Source organism: Zingiber officinale, chromosome 3B (genome assembly GCF_018446385.1).
Source record: "Zingiber officinale cultivar Zhangliang chromosome 3B, Zo_v1.1, whole genome shotgun sequence".
NCBI classification, from domain to species: Eukaryota; Viridiplantae; Streptophyta; class Magnoliopsida; order Zingiberales; family Zingiberaceae; genus Zingiber; species Zingiber officinale.
The window spans coordinates 110916927-110930635 of NC_055991.1; the positions used below are offsets into that span (position 1 = coordinate 110916927).

Consider the following 13709-nt stretch of genomic DNA (forward strand, 5'->3'; position numbering starts at 1 on the left):
TCAAAACTAACATGTAATTTCATAGCATGGGCACGTGGAAGACGCTATGCACCCCCTTTAAAGAAGGTAAAGCAAGCAAGAAGGCTGCTGGACCAACTCACCCAAGGATTTAAAGACCAAATAAATTTGGGAACCAACTTTGTCTTCAGACTGAATAGTGGACCAACTTGCTCAAGGATTTAACTTGATAAAATAAATTTGGGAGCCAACTTTCTCTTGAGACTGAATCTCCTCACATCGCCCCTTCACAGCGGACAAATGCAGGAAGCAATGGTCTCTATCAGAGAACTCTTAACCCTTTGACATGTTACTCCGGATAGCTCTTCTGTTGGTTCTGGGCAGTGAATTGTGGTTGTATAATCCTTTGCACTAATTTTGTATCTTTTTAAATCTATTGTGCACGCCACAATTGCCACTCACTAGCTTTGTCCTAAAGCACCAGTTTTCTATTGGTATTCTCTTAAAGTGTCTCTAATAGTTCCATCTGAATATATGACTGTAACTATTGTTTATGCGAATTACATTAGGTATAGACGCTCGTCTCAACCACCAGTTCCTTCCTATGCACATACATATAGGAAGTCATCTCTAGAGCCAAAAAATGAACTCTGGCCAACAATCTATTTGTGAATGGAAGACAGTGCAAAATCTAAGCATGGTACCCAAAGCCTTTTGCAAACTCCATGGGTGGAAAGTGCAAAACCTCAAACTGAAACGAGGTTAATGATCTGAGATGATGCTTTGAGGAATCACATGGAGTCTGATGATATCTACACTACAATTTGGCCAGTCAACCGAATCATATTTATGGTTTGGCAACATATGAGCTGACTTGGTGAAGCGATTGATTACTACCTAAATCGAGTCATGCCTTTTTCAGTACTCTGGAAGTCTGCGCTATTAGTGATGTATTTCCATTTTTAATTTGGGGTTCAAATAAAGCACCATGTAAAGGTGAATATTTTGCCTTGATCTACTAGCACACCAAACATTGAGCCATAATCTATGATATTGCTCTTCACGTAATGACACCAATACAACCTATCAAGATCTACAAACATCCATGTGTTGCAAAGTCTAAATGGTGTCTCAGTCAAACGTTTGTTGTTAATAGGATGAGATATTGGACAATCTGTGAATCTTGGAATCTTGGAATCTCAACACACCATTACAAGAGAAATCTAGCTTCAGAATTTGTCCTTATTCTTTCACAACTGTTTGGAGTTTGATCTTCCATTTGACAATGTCGGCCAATTAAGTAGTGGAAGTTGAACCAGCTTTAAAGCTAAAATATCATTGAGGCAAGGTTTAAAATATCGTGCTGTGTTGCTCAACAAGGGCGAAAAAATTCGTTCCACATCGGTTATGTGCGCATTGCGGAGGCCACAAGCAGGCCTCACGACCGTCATGGAGACCATGCGTGGGCCTCGAGGCCCCCGCGGAGGCCTTGCAGCCACTGCGAGTGTCTCACGGCCGTCGCCAAGGGATCACGGTTGCCTCGCAACTGCCGTGGAGGCCACGCGTGGGCTTTGAGGCCTCAGCGGAGGGCTCGCGTGGGTCTCGCGTTCGCTGGCAGCGTGGAGTAGCCAAAGACGAAGGCGGAACTGTGCTTTTAATTAAAAAACTTAACGTTAATAATTTCAATTATCTCCTAGCTATAGTTGGTATAATTTAAATAATCTTAATTAAACTCTAATAAAACTATCCTATTAATTCAATATATATTTTTAAAAAGTTATTTTTATTTTTTTAAATATTTAGATCAATTTTTTATTTTTAGTTTATATATTTTATATTAAAAAAATATTGAAATCATACTAGCACGACATGATATAGTACCAAAATTGTATTGTTTCAGTCCAGGACCGAAATCTCGGCATGAGTCGAGATTTTAAGCCTTGCTTTAGGTTTCTTTGAATCTCTAGTTTTTTAAACTTCTCAGATAATCTAACACAGATTACATTGGCTGTTGCCATTTGTTTTTTTTTCCTTTGAGTTGGGTTAATACTGTTGCCAATATTGATCCAACTCGGACAATCCATGTTGGTATTGACCCATCTTGACAAACATGATTTCAGCCAGGTGTCTCAATGGGTACGAAGCACGTGCACATTGTCATCCTTATTGCCTCCATCATCCATTTTGACTGAATTGTACTTAGTGTGCTGGTCCAATAGCAACTATATCAATTAACTAGTTAGTATTGTTTGTTATTGTAGGCACTTCATTGCTTGGTGATGCCATTCCAAAGGACGAGTCACCATTTTCACATGCAAGGGTCAAGTATGCCTTTTGACCAATTTTTTTTCTTTCTTTATTTAAAGATCTTTATCAAAATGTCTGCATCTATGTATGCGTGCATGACAGGGTTGAAGATTCAAGTGATGGTTCAGTCAATCGGTCACCCTCAAACTTAGCTTCTGGTATTTTTTTTTTTCTGTTGTTTCGTGGCCAGATGTTTTCTTGGTTCTTTGTTGCTCTGGAGATGAACATGACTAGCCACTAAAATGTTTCACATACAAGGTTAGAGCTAGCTCTTGTATGATCGATTGATTTCCTTGTCTTTCTTCAGGTGCATGTAAGATGGCTTCAAACGCAGGACAGTTTAAGGATAATACTGATGTACCTAAAGTGGAAGGTTGATATCAGGATGAGCATACCAAATTTCTTCTGAAGTCCTCATTTTGTTACTGTATGGTTAATCATCAAATATTTGCAAAATATTCAATCAGTTTGTTTTCTCCAATGCTTAGTGTTCCTTTCTACTTATCCCATTACTATAGGTGCTTTTAAGATACATTATTTTCCTACCATGACTATGGTGTGGGTATTTACTGGACAACACCAGGATAGATCTGGATGCCTTCACCTCAGTTGATGATACTATGAGAGTGGGAGAGGAAAATATATGAAAAGAGAACTTTAAATTATTGATTAAATGAATAAACACTGTGATGGGGTCTCTTATATGGGTTTTACAACAACTTGGTCTCTCACAAGGCAAGCAAACTAGATTAGGAGCTCTAGAAATAATAATATTAGGATTAAAATAAACTTGCATTTTGACTCAAGTATAAATAAAATAGAAAAAATAGAAATTTAGAACCTGAGCTGGATTTATTTTATTTGACCAATTTATTTTAAAAACGGTCTATTTCCATCACACTGTCATTGCTATGCCACTCTGCTTGCTGCATGATCAATTAATTCTTCATGCTTTAAAGATACATGCCTCACTGACTATTATTTTCAGATTTTCTTGTTAAATGCAAGTTGTTAATTCATAATGCTTTGTTTTCTTGCTTTTCTACTTTCATATGTGATAATCCTATTTGACATTTTTGCTTGGCAGGGTCTTATACGGATAGGACAGTCGGTGTGAAAAAACCCAAGTATTCAGGAGAGGAAGGTCCTACAATCATTGAGAGTGGCTATAACCAAAAGAGGCAAGAATTTGATCCTGAATATGACAATGATGCAGAGCAGGCATTGGCTGATATGGAGTTTAAGGAAAATGACTTGGAAATAGAACGGGAATTGAAGCTGAGAATGCTACGTATTTATTTGTCAAGGTTAGTTACAAAAAATTTGCAGTATGTTTTATTTTATATTGGACAAATCCTGTGTGTATCAAGGGTGACTGGCTTTTGCTAAGCAGTTATTTAACATCTCTGCTTAAATTTCTGTTCTATGGTAAAAAAATACTTCGACTTCTTTAAAATTTTGCCTGTGAAAATGTACTACATATGATTGATTAGTGAGGTCAGGACTTTTGCATGCTTAGCATAGAAGGAAATCAAGATATGGAGGCAACCAAGATTGTGTCTTTCTTTTTGCGTGTTATTTTAAATAGTAGGATGGTATATATTTCAGAAAGATAGGAACACAGGAAGCTTGTACAGTCAGCCCTTTAGTGATGCACTGATAGTGTCCTTTGAACATCTGCATTGGGTATAATATATCCAAGTGCTTCTGTTAGTTGGACACAGTTCACATGTGGACAAGTTTTTTCTTATTTGTTAAATAAATGATAAATGCATTAGTTAGATAATTAAAGCTTTTGCTTGTTTTGTAGCTCCAGTTTTTCTTATTTGTGTGATGTGTGTATGTTGCTTTGTTACCTGCTCGATACATACACAATTCTGACTAATCCAACAGATCCTTATACTCTTCCTTCTTGCCTTTGCAATGGTTTGAGATGTTCTCTTTCTATGTTAACTAACAAAAAGTTCCTGTGGAAGTAACATTGTGTTTCTACAAGGGAGGTAAAGTGGAGGGAGCTGAATGACAAGTGTAGAGGAAAAGAAGATAAAAGCTGGTCCCTGATTTGTGTTTCCTTGAAGGGAAATGAAACTAAGAAAAATTTCTTTAGAAAAGGTCACATCTCTACTGAATGGTTCTTTTGACCTAATTTAGCGTAAATTTAATATTAAGGTTTGAAATCTTTAGCTGAGCTGAGGTTTTGATCCAAGCGGAGGTTTTAGTCCCCAGTTGGCTTGAGGTGTGCCAAGAGTTGGTGCTGGTGGGAGTGCCAAATGCTAAAGCATAGATGCAGAATAGGAGAATGGGAAGGACTGGAGGAAGAAAATGACTTGTTCATGTTTTCGAAGTCTTGTAGACCACGAGCAAAGCCATTGCTAATTGTCTTGAACAACAAACAAAACTTTCTTTGTTATCATTGACTATGCGCAAGGTGTTTCTGTTGCTAGATCTCGCATGGAACCTGCTGTTGCGATGTGTGTAAGCTTTCAAATTGTGTGTGGAGTCAATACCAACCTTGAGTGAAATCGCCTCCACCTCTAGTATCATGTTCAGCCTATTCTCATAACCTCCCCCATGTCTTGGCCATTTGCACTAATGGCTAGTAGCCACCCGTGATTTATCTCCTCCGTGTTGGCATAGGGACAGGTTGGCGGGGGTGCGGGGGGCGAGCGAATCGCCTTTTGCCACATGTTCAGCCTATTCCACATCATGGTCAGTTTGCTGAACAAGAAATTTTGCATGTACCAATCGACATAGAATGATATTTTAATTAACGAATTTAACTACCATCCCAAATTATGTACGTGATGGCTGATTTTGTTGTCTGTTTAGTAAAGGTACTAAAAATTGATTTAATTGATCTCAATATTACTATTTATATAGTCCTTGCACAGTTTATTTGAGGGATATCTATGTATTAGACCTTAGGTAGTTGGAACAAATTTGGTTTGATGATGATGATGTTTGTTCTTCTTGCATGATTAGAACATATAATTTTGGCTTCCTGAATATTGGTAGGACTTGATCTCCGAACAGTTTAATTTTAATTGTGGCCTCAAGAATTTTATTAAAACTGGTTTCTCCAGCATAATTTTACTTGCACGCATGCTATTCCGTACCATGTGAACTGAAGGCAATCGTCCTTTCCAAGTTGTTGCTAAAATGATCTTTGGTATGCATTTTTATAGTACTTGTGGAATAGCATTACTATTGTTGCGAATTAGCAAAAATGTGACTGATGTGTTAAAAACATTTTGATAGGCTTGATGAGAGGAAGCGAAGAAAGGAATTTATTCTAGAAAGGAATTTACTTTATCCTAATCAATTAGAGAAGGAGATCTCTAATGAAGACAAAGACATATATAATAGTTTCAAGGTCTTTATGCGCTTTCTCTCTCAAGAAGAGCATGAGGACTTGGTCAAGAGTGTTATTGAGGAGCGCAAAATTCGAAGAAGAATTCAAGAGCTTCAGGTATAATCTTATCTGTAATTAAGTCGAGTTGTAGATTTATTTATAGATTTCAATTAACAAGATGTTGAATAGGACCATAAGGCTCAATGCTATTGCTGAGTTATGTGATTGTTATATAAATAAAGATTTCTTAGTTTGAAAAGGTTCTTTGATGCCTAGATATCCTGAAGAGCCCTTGACTTCCTGTTAATTGTGGATCATCAATTACGATTTGTCGTAGAAATAATCTACAGTGGGCACATTTGTGATTTCTGACTTGTACCATCATGTGACTTGACTTGAAACCTCATGCCTGTTTGACAGGAATGTCAATCTGCTGGATGTCGTACATTGGCAGAAGCAAAATCGTACACTGAACAGAAGCGGAAGAGGGAGCTAGAGCCAAATGCGCAAAATTCCAGGAAAAACTATCAGGTTCTTCCTGGGAGTAAACTAATGCAAAAAACAAGGCGTCCATTAAATCGTGAAAAAGGGGAAAATGATGGAAGCCTGAGAAACATGAATGATGACCACAAAGTAAAAGGCGGCATTGGGTTAGATACCGGTAGCAAAGACTCACCTTCAACTAATGCCAGACAAGTTACTGTGAGATCATTTGATGAATGGGATATCACCGGACTCCCTGGGGCTGAATTGCTCAGTGAGATCGTAAGAATTTACTTTACTGATTTATTATTTGGGCATTTGCCTTTATTTTATCTGTTTGTTAATATGTACTGCTTTTAGATATAGCTCTTGCTAGTTTTGTGTAGGCTGAAGACTATCTTAATGATGCTTACTTGTAAATAAGGTATTTGGGATTATGATGAGCAGGGAAAACTTCAGAAACTGCTAAGCTTTTATTCCTTTTTAAAGAAACCAAACTTCTTGAAGTTTAGTATGGTTGTCTGATGATGGAATACAGTTCTGTTGAGATGATCTTAAATAACCCATTACGGAGTTTTGTGGGAAAAAAAGGAAATTATTAGAAAATATGCTTTGCTTCATAATTCTGATAGATTTTCTTTAACTTTTTCCCCCTTCTTCTTGGCCTGCAGGAGCAAGAACTGTGCTGTCAAAACCGATTGCTGCCCAATCACTATCTCAAAATGCAAGAGACACTGGTGCAAGAGATATTCAAGGGCAGCATTGACAATAAATCAGATGCACATTGTTTGTTTAAAGTTGATCCAGTGAAAGTGGACAGGGTGTATGATATTGTGAAGAAAAAGTTGGGTCAGCAGGAAGAGTCTACTATTGTCCAGTAATTGGTTCAGCGTAGTTTGTATCATTGTTTTTTTTTACTTTTCTTTTCACTTCACAGATCTATTTAACGTCCAATATCATGTAAGATAAAGCCTGAGGAACTTCATTTATTTCTCCAACGGTATCTAATTTGATCTAGTTAATGCAGTCTATAACCCAACAAGGTAGGTGTTTTTTTTTTTAAGAACTTAGATGTCAAATTAATTGGATAGATGGTACAGCTGCACATTCCTAATCCTTCTCCAATCCACTATCCTTCCTCTTAGTATCGATAAGTCAAATTATTCAATTCTTGATCTCCATGGATTTCAATGGTGATTCAATATCAGCTCAGTTGGACCGTGCCGGTTACCTCCAGTGCGGAACCGGATCCTCCTGGCCTGGCCGCCAATGCTCTTGCCGCTTGCTGCTCTCCTCAGCGTCCTTCCCAGCTTATCTGCCGTCCTGCCCACTTATCCAGCGGTAGCGGCGTGCGCCTGAGCTACGGCCACCTGGATGACGGTGCTGACAGCAGTGGAGGTAGGAGCGGGAGGGGAGAGGAACACAACGAGTAAAGGTGCAAAAAGGTGGAACCGTCATCCTAGCGGTCCCCTGGACCTGGTCCCCCAGGATTCCAGAGGGAATAAATCACGATTAATGCTGGACAAGAGAGGTGACTGGGGTCGCAGAAATTTTTGGCACAGCAGATCAGGATTTTAACCCCGTATACAGCTGACAACTTTTGACCCCAGAACCTTAGCTGATCCAGCCCATGAGGGCAATACAACGAGTAAAGGGAGATATCGGAAGGTGGTTCTGCTTACGTGGAGCGATGTTATTGGAGGAAGTCAAACTACATCGAGGTACGGTACAACCTGCGAACACAGTGTAAACATTTCAATGTGATGTGACGTGGAAATGAATGGATTCCAGGTACTTTTACCATTTGTCTTTTTGGCTTGTCTATTAGCCTAAGTTTTTCTTTTTAAAAATATATTCACTTCCTAAAATAAGCATAATTTTAAAATAAATTTGATTTTTTTTTCAAATTTAGATGGGAAGTATTTACTAGGAGCGTCCCAATTTCAAAAATTGATATTCCAAGCTTCTAATCTGATCACAAACCCAACGTGATTTAACAATGTAGGTTGATGTGGATATAGGTCATGGGTAGAGAGGAAATAAGGAGAAGAGGGAGGGGGTATTTTGATCAATTTACTATAACAATTTTTAGGGCACTGTTCACAGTAAATGAAGGGGGCTTCGTGTGTTTCACCCGGCCGCCAGTAGCTTCTTCCTCTCAGCCTCCTATTCCTCGCCGACCGCCGACCGCCGACCACTCTCTCTTCTCCTTTCTCTCTCTATCCCATATCTAGACCACAACACAAGCAAAAGGAATGCTCTTCCTTTTGTTGCGCCGCAGTCACCACTGAATCAGCCTCATCGCCGCGACGAACGGAGAGTTGCCTTTGCGACAACTGGCAACAACACCTCCTCCTCTCCTCTTCCTTCTCCTCGCGACACCGGTGACGATCGCCTCCTCCTCTTCTCCTCTCTTCCCGTGGCCAGCACAGCCGCCAGCCCTCGATTCTCCTCGCACCATCGCCACCAGCCATCGACCTCTTCGCCTCCTCTCCTCCCTCGTCGCCGACGCTCTTCTCTCCCTCCTACTCGCGACGTCGCCGCTAGATGCACGCCGCTGCCGCTTCCTTTCTCGCCGGCAGCAACCTCCATGTGTCGCAGCCTTCCTGACCGGCAGCTACCACATGCCGTCAGCCCACTGTCCTCTTCCTTTCTTCCCGTTGCAACCGTAGATGTCGAGCTGCTGCCGACACTATGGTCCATCGATACGACCACTTTTCCCCTACGTTCGTTACAGTCGTTCCCTACATCGATTTGGCTCCACCGCCTCCAGCACAGATTTGGCTCCTGCCGCCGTTGTAGCCGATCTAACCGTGTCCCGATTCCCATGTGTTCCAGCCTCCTAGCTCTCGCTGCCCTGGGCTTTGATTCGATCGCGCTCCGTCTTTGATATGTTTTGATCTGGTTGTGTGCTATATCTTGACTTATGTGTCCATCTCATGTCTTGGTCTACGTACTAATCTCGTGTCCCGGCCTGTGTGCCGATCTCACGTCCCAGCCTGCGTGCCGCTAGTACCTCCCGGTCTGCGTGCTGGTGTTTTATCTCGACATGTAGCTCGACTTCCAGCTCCATGACGCATCCGGCTCCGCTTCGTCATATCCAGCCCTTTATCCTGATCGGGCATCATCTACTCTTCTGGGTCACAACAAATCGAGCAGCGTCCCATCCGAGGGCGCCCCCCTGGGCCAGGAGTATGTTCTCCGTTCATATTCTATGCATATTTCATTATTTTATGGATTAGTCTTGTACTCATATATTCGTTGGATCTGTCTCGAGTCTCGGGGTACCAGGGACCGGGGGGATCCGGTCGCTGACTGCAGGATAGCGTTGACCAGAGGATTTTTTGAAGACTTGGTCAACACAGAAGCTATCTCAGCACACCCCCTCTCCGGGACGTCGCGACTCAGTCAACATTTCACCCACCTTCCCCGACGGTCCGTCTGACTCAGCTTCCGGACGGGATCAAATTTGGCGCCGTCTGTGGGAACACATGCACCTGTTCTGGAACGTGAAGATGGACGACGTCAGGAGGTTCTTTGCTATTATCACAATCCCGGAGGATCTCATCGAACATATTATCTTCTATCCTCACTCCACCGGTATTCGAGAGTCGAGGGATCGAGTGGAGCTTCAGTTGGCTGACATGTTAGTTTTTTCGTTATGTTTTTTCCCTTACTCCACGGGTATTCGGGAGTTAAGGGGCCGAGACAAACCCTTAGCCGGTTGGCATGGCTCCCCGATCAGGTACGCTACAAGCTCTGTTCTCTTTTTACGGTTATAGGATCTGCTATACTGCTATGATAAGAGAGTAAGATCCTAGTTCCTTGATCAAAGACTAGGGTTTTCGATTTTTGATCGGACACTAGGGGCCCAGCTCCTCGCTTATACACTTGGGACACAGCTCCCCGCTCATACACTTGGGACACAGCTCCCCGCTCATGCACTAGGGACACAGCTCCCCGATCATTGACTCGCATTACGACTTCTCGATCAGGATCTAAGGGCCTCGCTTTTTGATTACAAGCTGGGGGCCTTACTCTCTAATCAGGGATCAGGGGCCCAGCTCCCCGATCAGGTGTATTATAAGCTCTGCACCCTTCGCCCTGGGGCTCTGCATCCTCTTACTACTACCGGCTCTGCACTACCGGCTCTGCACCCTTCACTATGGGGTTCAACATTTTCTTACTGCTATAGGCACTCTATTTTTATTATATTCTTTGCATCCTCCATCTGTTTTGCATCCTCTTACATCTATCGGCTCTGCTACCTATATCCGCAGTGTTCTGCTTCCTTCTATGGTTATGGACCCTGCTCCCTCATACGGCTATGAGCTTCACTCCCTTTAACGATCGGGGCTCAGATTATTCTTCTCCCTGATTCCACGGGCATTTGGGAGTCAAGGGATCGATACTATTTCTCTTACTAGCTGTACGAGCATTTGGGATTTGAACCAGCCAGTTGACATCAGGTATGATAAAGGCTCCCTTCATATTGCTATGGGCTCCGCTTCTATGAGCTTCAAGGCTTATCCTCCCCCGGTCGGGGTCGAGTTATCACCACTAGTCTCGGACCAGAGTATCACCATCGGTCTCAGATCGGAGTATCGCTAACAATCTTTCGGTCGAGTTTCCAGACCAATTCTCGGTCGGGCTACCAAACCAATGCTCGGTCGAGCTTCCAGACCAATTCATGATCAGGTCTCCAGATCAAGTCCTGGTTCGACCTCCTGAACATTTCCTGGTCAGGACTCCAGAGCATTTCTTGGTTAGGCCTCCAGAGCATTTCTTGGTCAGGCTTCCAGACCTTTTCTTGGTTAGACCTCCAGATCAACCCCGGGTCAGACCTCCAGATCAACTCCTAGTCAGATCTCCAGAACATTTCCTGGTCAGGCCTCCAAAGCATTTCCTGGTCAGGGCTCCAGAGCATTTCCTAGTTAGATCTCCAGAACATTTCCTGGTCAGGCCTCCAGAGCATTTCCTGGTCAGGCCTCCAGAACATTTCCGGGTCAGGCCTCCAGAACACCTCCTGGTCGGGTCCCAGACTCTCACCTCAGTGCGAGTTATAAGTGAGCAAAGCTCTCACGCCCAACGACCATCTAGGTCGGGTCCCAGACTCTCGCCTCAGTGCGAGTTATAAGTGAGCTAAGCTCTCACGCCTCCAAACTCTCGCCTCAGTGCGAGTTATAAGTGAGCTAAGCTCTCACACCTCCAGACTCTCACCTCAGTGCGAGTTATAAGTGAGCTAAGCTCTCACACCTCCAGACTCTCGCCCCTAGTGCGAGTTATAAGTGAGCTAAGCTCTCATGCCCAACGACCGTCCAGGTCGGGTCCCAGACTCTCGCTGTTGGGATTTTCGAGTCGTAAAAACCGCTTTTTGCGTTGCGGAAACCCCAAAGTCCCATGCCACCAGATCCGTGCGAAGATAAAATTTTGTAATTTTGTGTACAAGTTTCTCTAGTCCTAGATCTACCTTTAGATCTACATGGAAGAAAGATATACCTTTGTAGAGAAGCCCTTCGCTTATCCCGCTCGTCCAAGAAGATGCCGGATCTCAAGGGTGTCAAGTGAACACCCCTCTATGTGTATCCACACGAACGATTAGGTGGAGAAAAACACCTAGAGTGTGCTAGCACTCTTGGATGTTTTGGCTAAGGAGGAGAGGGAGAGAAGAAGAATCAAGGAGGAATAATAATGATCGATGATGAAAATAAGAGTAAAAAGTGGCTTAAGTATTTTCATCTAATGAAAATACTTAATGCTCATTAACCCCATTAATGAGCTTCATTAATGAGCCTTAATGAGTATTTAATATTCTTCATTAAATGACCATTTTGAAACTCATTCGAAATTTGAATATAAAATTCAAATTGAATTCCATTTATCATTGAATTCAAAATTCAATGAATATCATCATTAAGCCTCACTTAAGTCTAACTCAAGTTTAGCCTCACTTGAGTCTAACTCAAGTCTAACTCAATCGAGTCTTACTCAATTAATCTAATTTGGATTACTCTTAATCCAATTTGGTTCATCACATGAACCTAATCCTCTTGGTTCATTATATGAACCGAATCTCCATCTAATTGTCCTTTGTGTGATCTTATAGGTTCTTGTAATGTTGGCAATGCTCCTAAACTCATTTAGAAGCATAAGTAATGAGCGATATCTAGCAACACATCATTACTACCCAAGTTACAAGAATATTGAGATCCAACATCACCTTTGTGACTACTAATTGTGACTCTCACAATATACGACAATGTCCTTCTATCCTTGACACCTAGATTGATCAATGTGAGACATAGACCATGTCATCCTCTAATCAATCTAAATCTTGAACTCCAAGTAGACTTACTCTAATCAAATGAGCTCAATATCTTATATTGACTCATTTGGACATGACCATGCACTTAGTGGTCTCACTCTATCAAAAATAACGATGTCACTCCCGTTATATAGGAGTGATAGATCTCATCTACATCACTCACACCTGTCAACATAATTTGTTACATACCCAGTAATCACCTTTATAGTTCACTCAATTACGGGTGACGTTTGACGAAGCCAAAGTATGTAACTCCTTATATAGGGAATCATGGTGACTTCATGTCCAAAGACTAATAGTCATACTAATAGCCACATGAGAAAGTATATGACACTCATATAACGATCCATGATACTTTCTCATGGCGGGTCATTCAGTATACATTCTCCAATGCATACTCATGTGTCAACTTGATATCTCCATATCCATGACTTGTGAGATTAAGTCATCGAGTTGACCTACATGCTAGTCTCGTCGCATTAACATTGTCCCTAAATGTTAATACTTGACTAGGAATGATTAAGAGTAGTGTTCTCTATACCATCTCACTATCGATTCAACCAATCGATTGATATAGATAAGAACCTTCTATTCAAGGACGCTATTATACTTAGTTATTTGGCACCAATACAAGTAAGTATAATAACCAAAATAAATGCCTTTATATACATAAGAATATGATACAATGAGTCCATACAACAATCATCATATGATTGGCTCTAGGGCTCTAACTAACAATCTCCCACTAGCACTAGTGCCAATCAGTGTAAGCTCTAAGGCCCAATGACCTAGTGTGATCATCATGCTTTCTCTGTGTCAAAGCCTTGGTCAAGGGATCTACGACATTAACTTCTTTGGGTACTCTGTAAATTTTCACATCTCCTCTATCGATAATCTCTCGAATGAGATGGAAGCACCGTAGTATGTGTTTGGTCCGCTGGTGTGAGCGAGGTTCCTTAGCTTGCAAAATTGCTCCATTATTGTCACAATAGAGCTCAATAGGATCTGCTATGCTAGGAACCACCCCAAGCTCAGTAATGAATTTACGGATCCAAACTACCTCCTTTGCTGCTTCTGATGCAGCAATATACTCGACCTCTGTTGTAGAATCAGCGACTGTGTCCTGTTTCGAACTCTTCCAGCTCACATCACCACCATTTATGCAAAACACGAACCCAGACTGCGATCGATAATCATCCTGGTCAGTTTGGAAGCTAGCATCACTGTAACCCTTTACATCTAGCCCGTCATCACCTCCATATATCAAGAAATATTCTTAAGTCC

The 13709-nt window shown here is 41.7% G+C and overlaps 1 protein-coding gene across 1 annotated transcript in view; it reads left to right on the forward strand.

Moving 5' to 3' along the window:
* The window catches only part of LOC121967297 (transcriptional adapter ADA2-like), a 30081-nt gene extending 22939 nt beyond the window's left edge, over window positions 1–7142 (forward strand). Inside the window, exons 7-13 of the mRNA XM_042517428.1 lie at window positions 2220–2283; window positions 2368–2423; window positions 2573–2638; window positions 3353–3572; window positions 5524–5734; window positions 6038–6382; window positions 6772–7142. Of these exons, the coding sequence (XP_042373362.1) occupies window positions 2220–2283; window positions 2368–2423; window positions 2573–2638; window positions 3353–3572; window positions 5524–5734; window positions 6038–6382; window positions 6772–6981 (1172 nt within the window). The 3' untranslated portion in view covers window positions 6982–7142. The remainder of the gene's footprint in view (window positions 1–2219; window positions 2284–2367; window positions 2424–2572; window positions 2639–3352; window positions 3573–5523; window positions 5735–6037; window positions 6383–6771) is intronic.
* Window positions 7143–13709: the final 6567 nt, after the last annotated feature.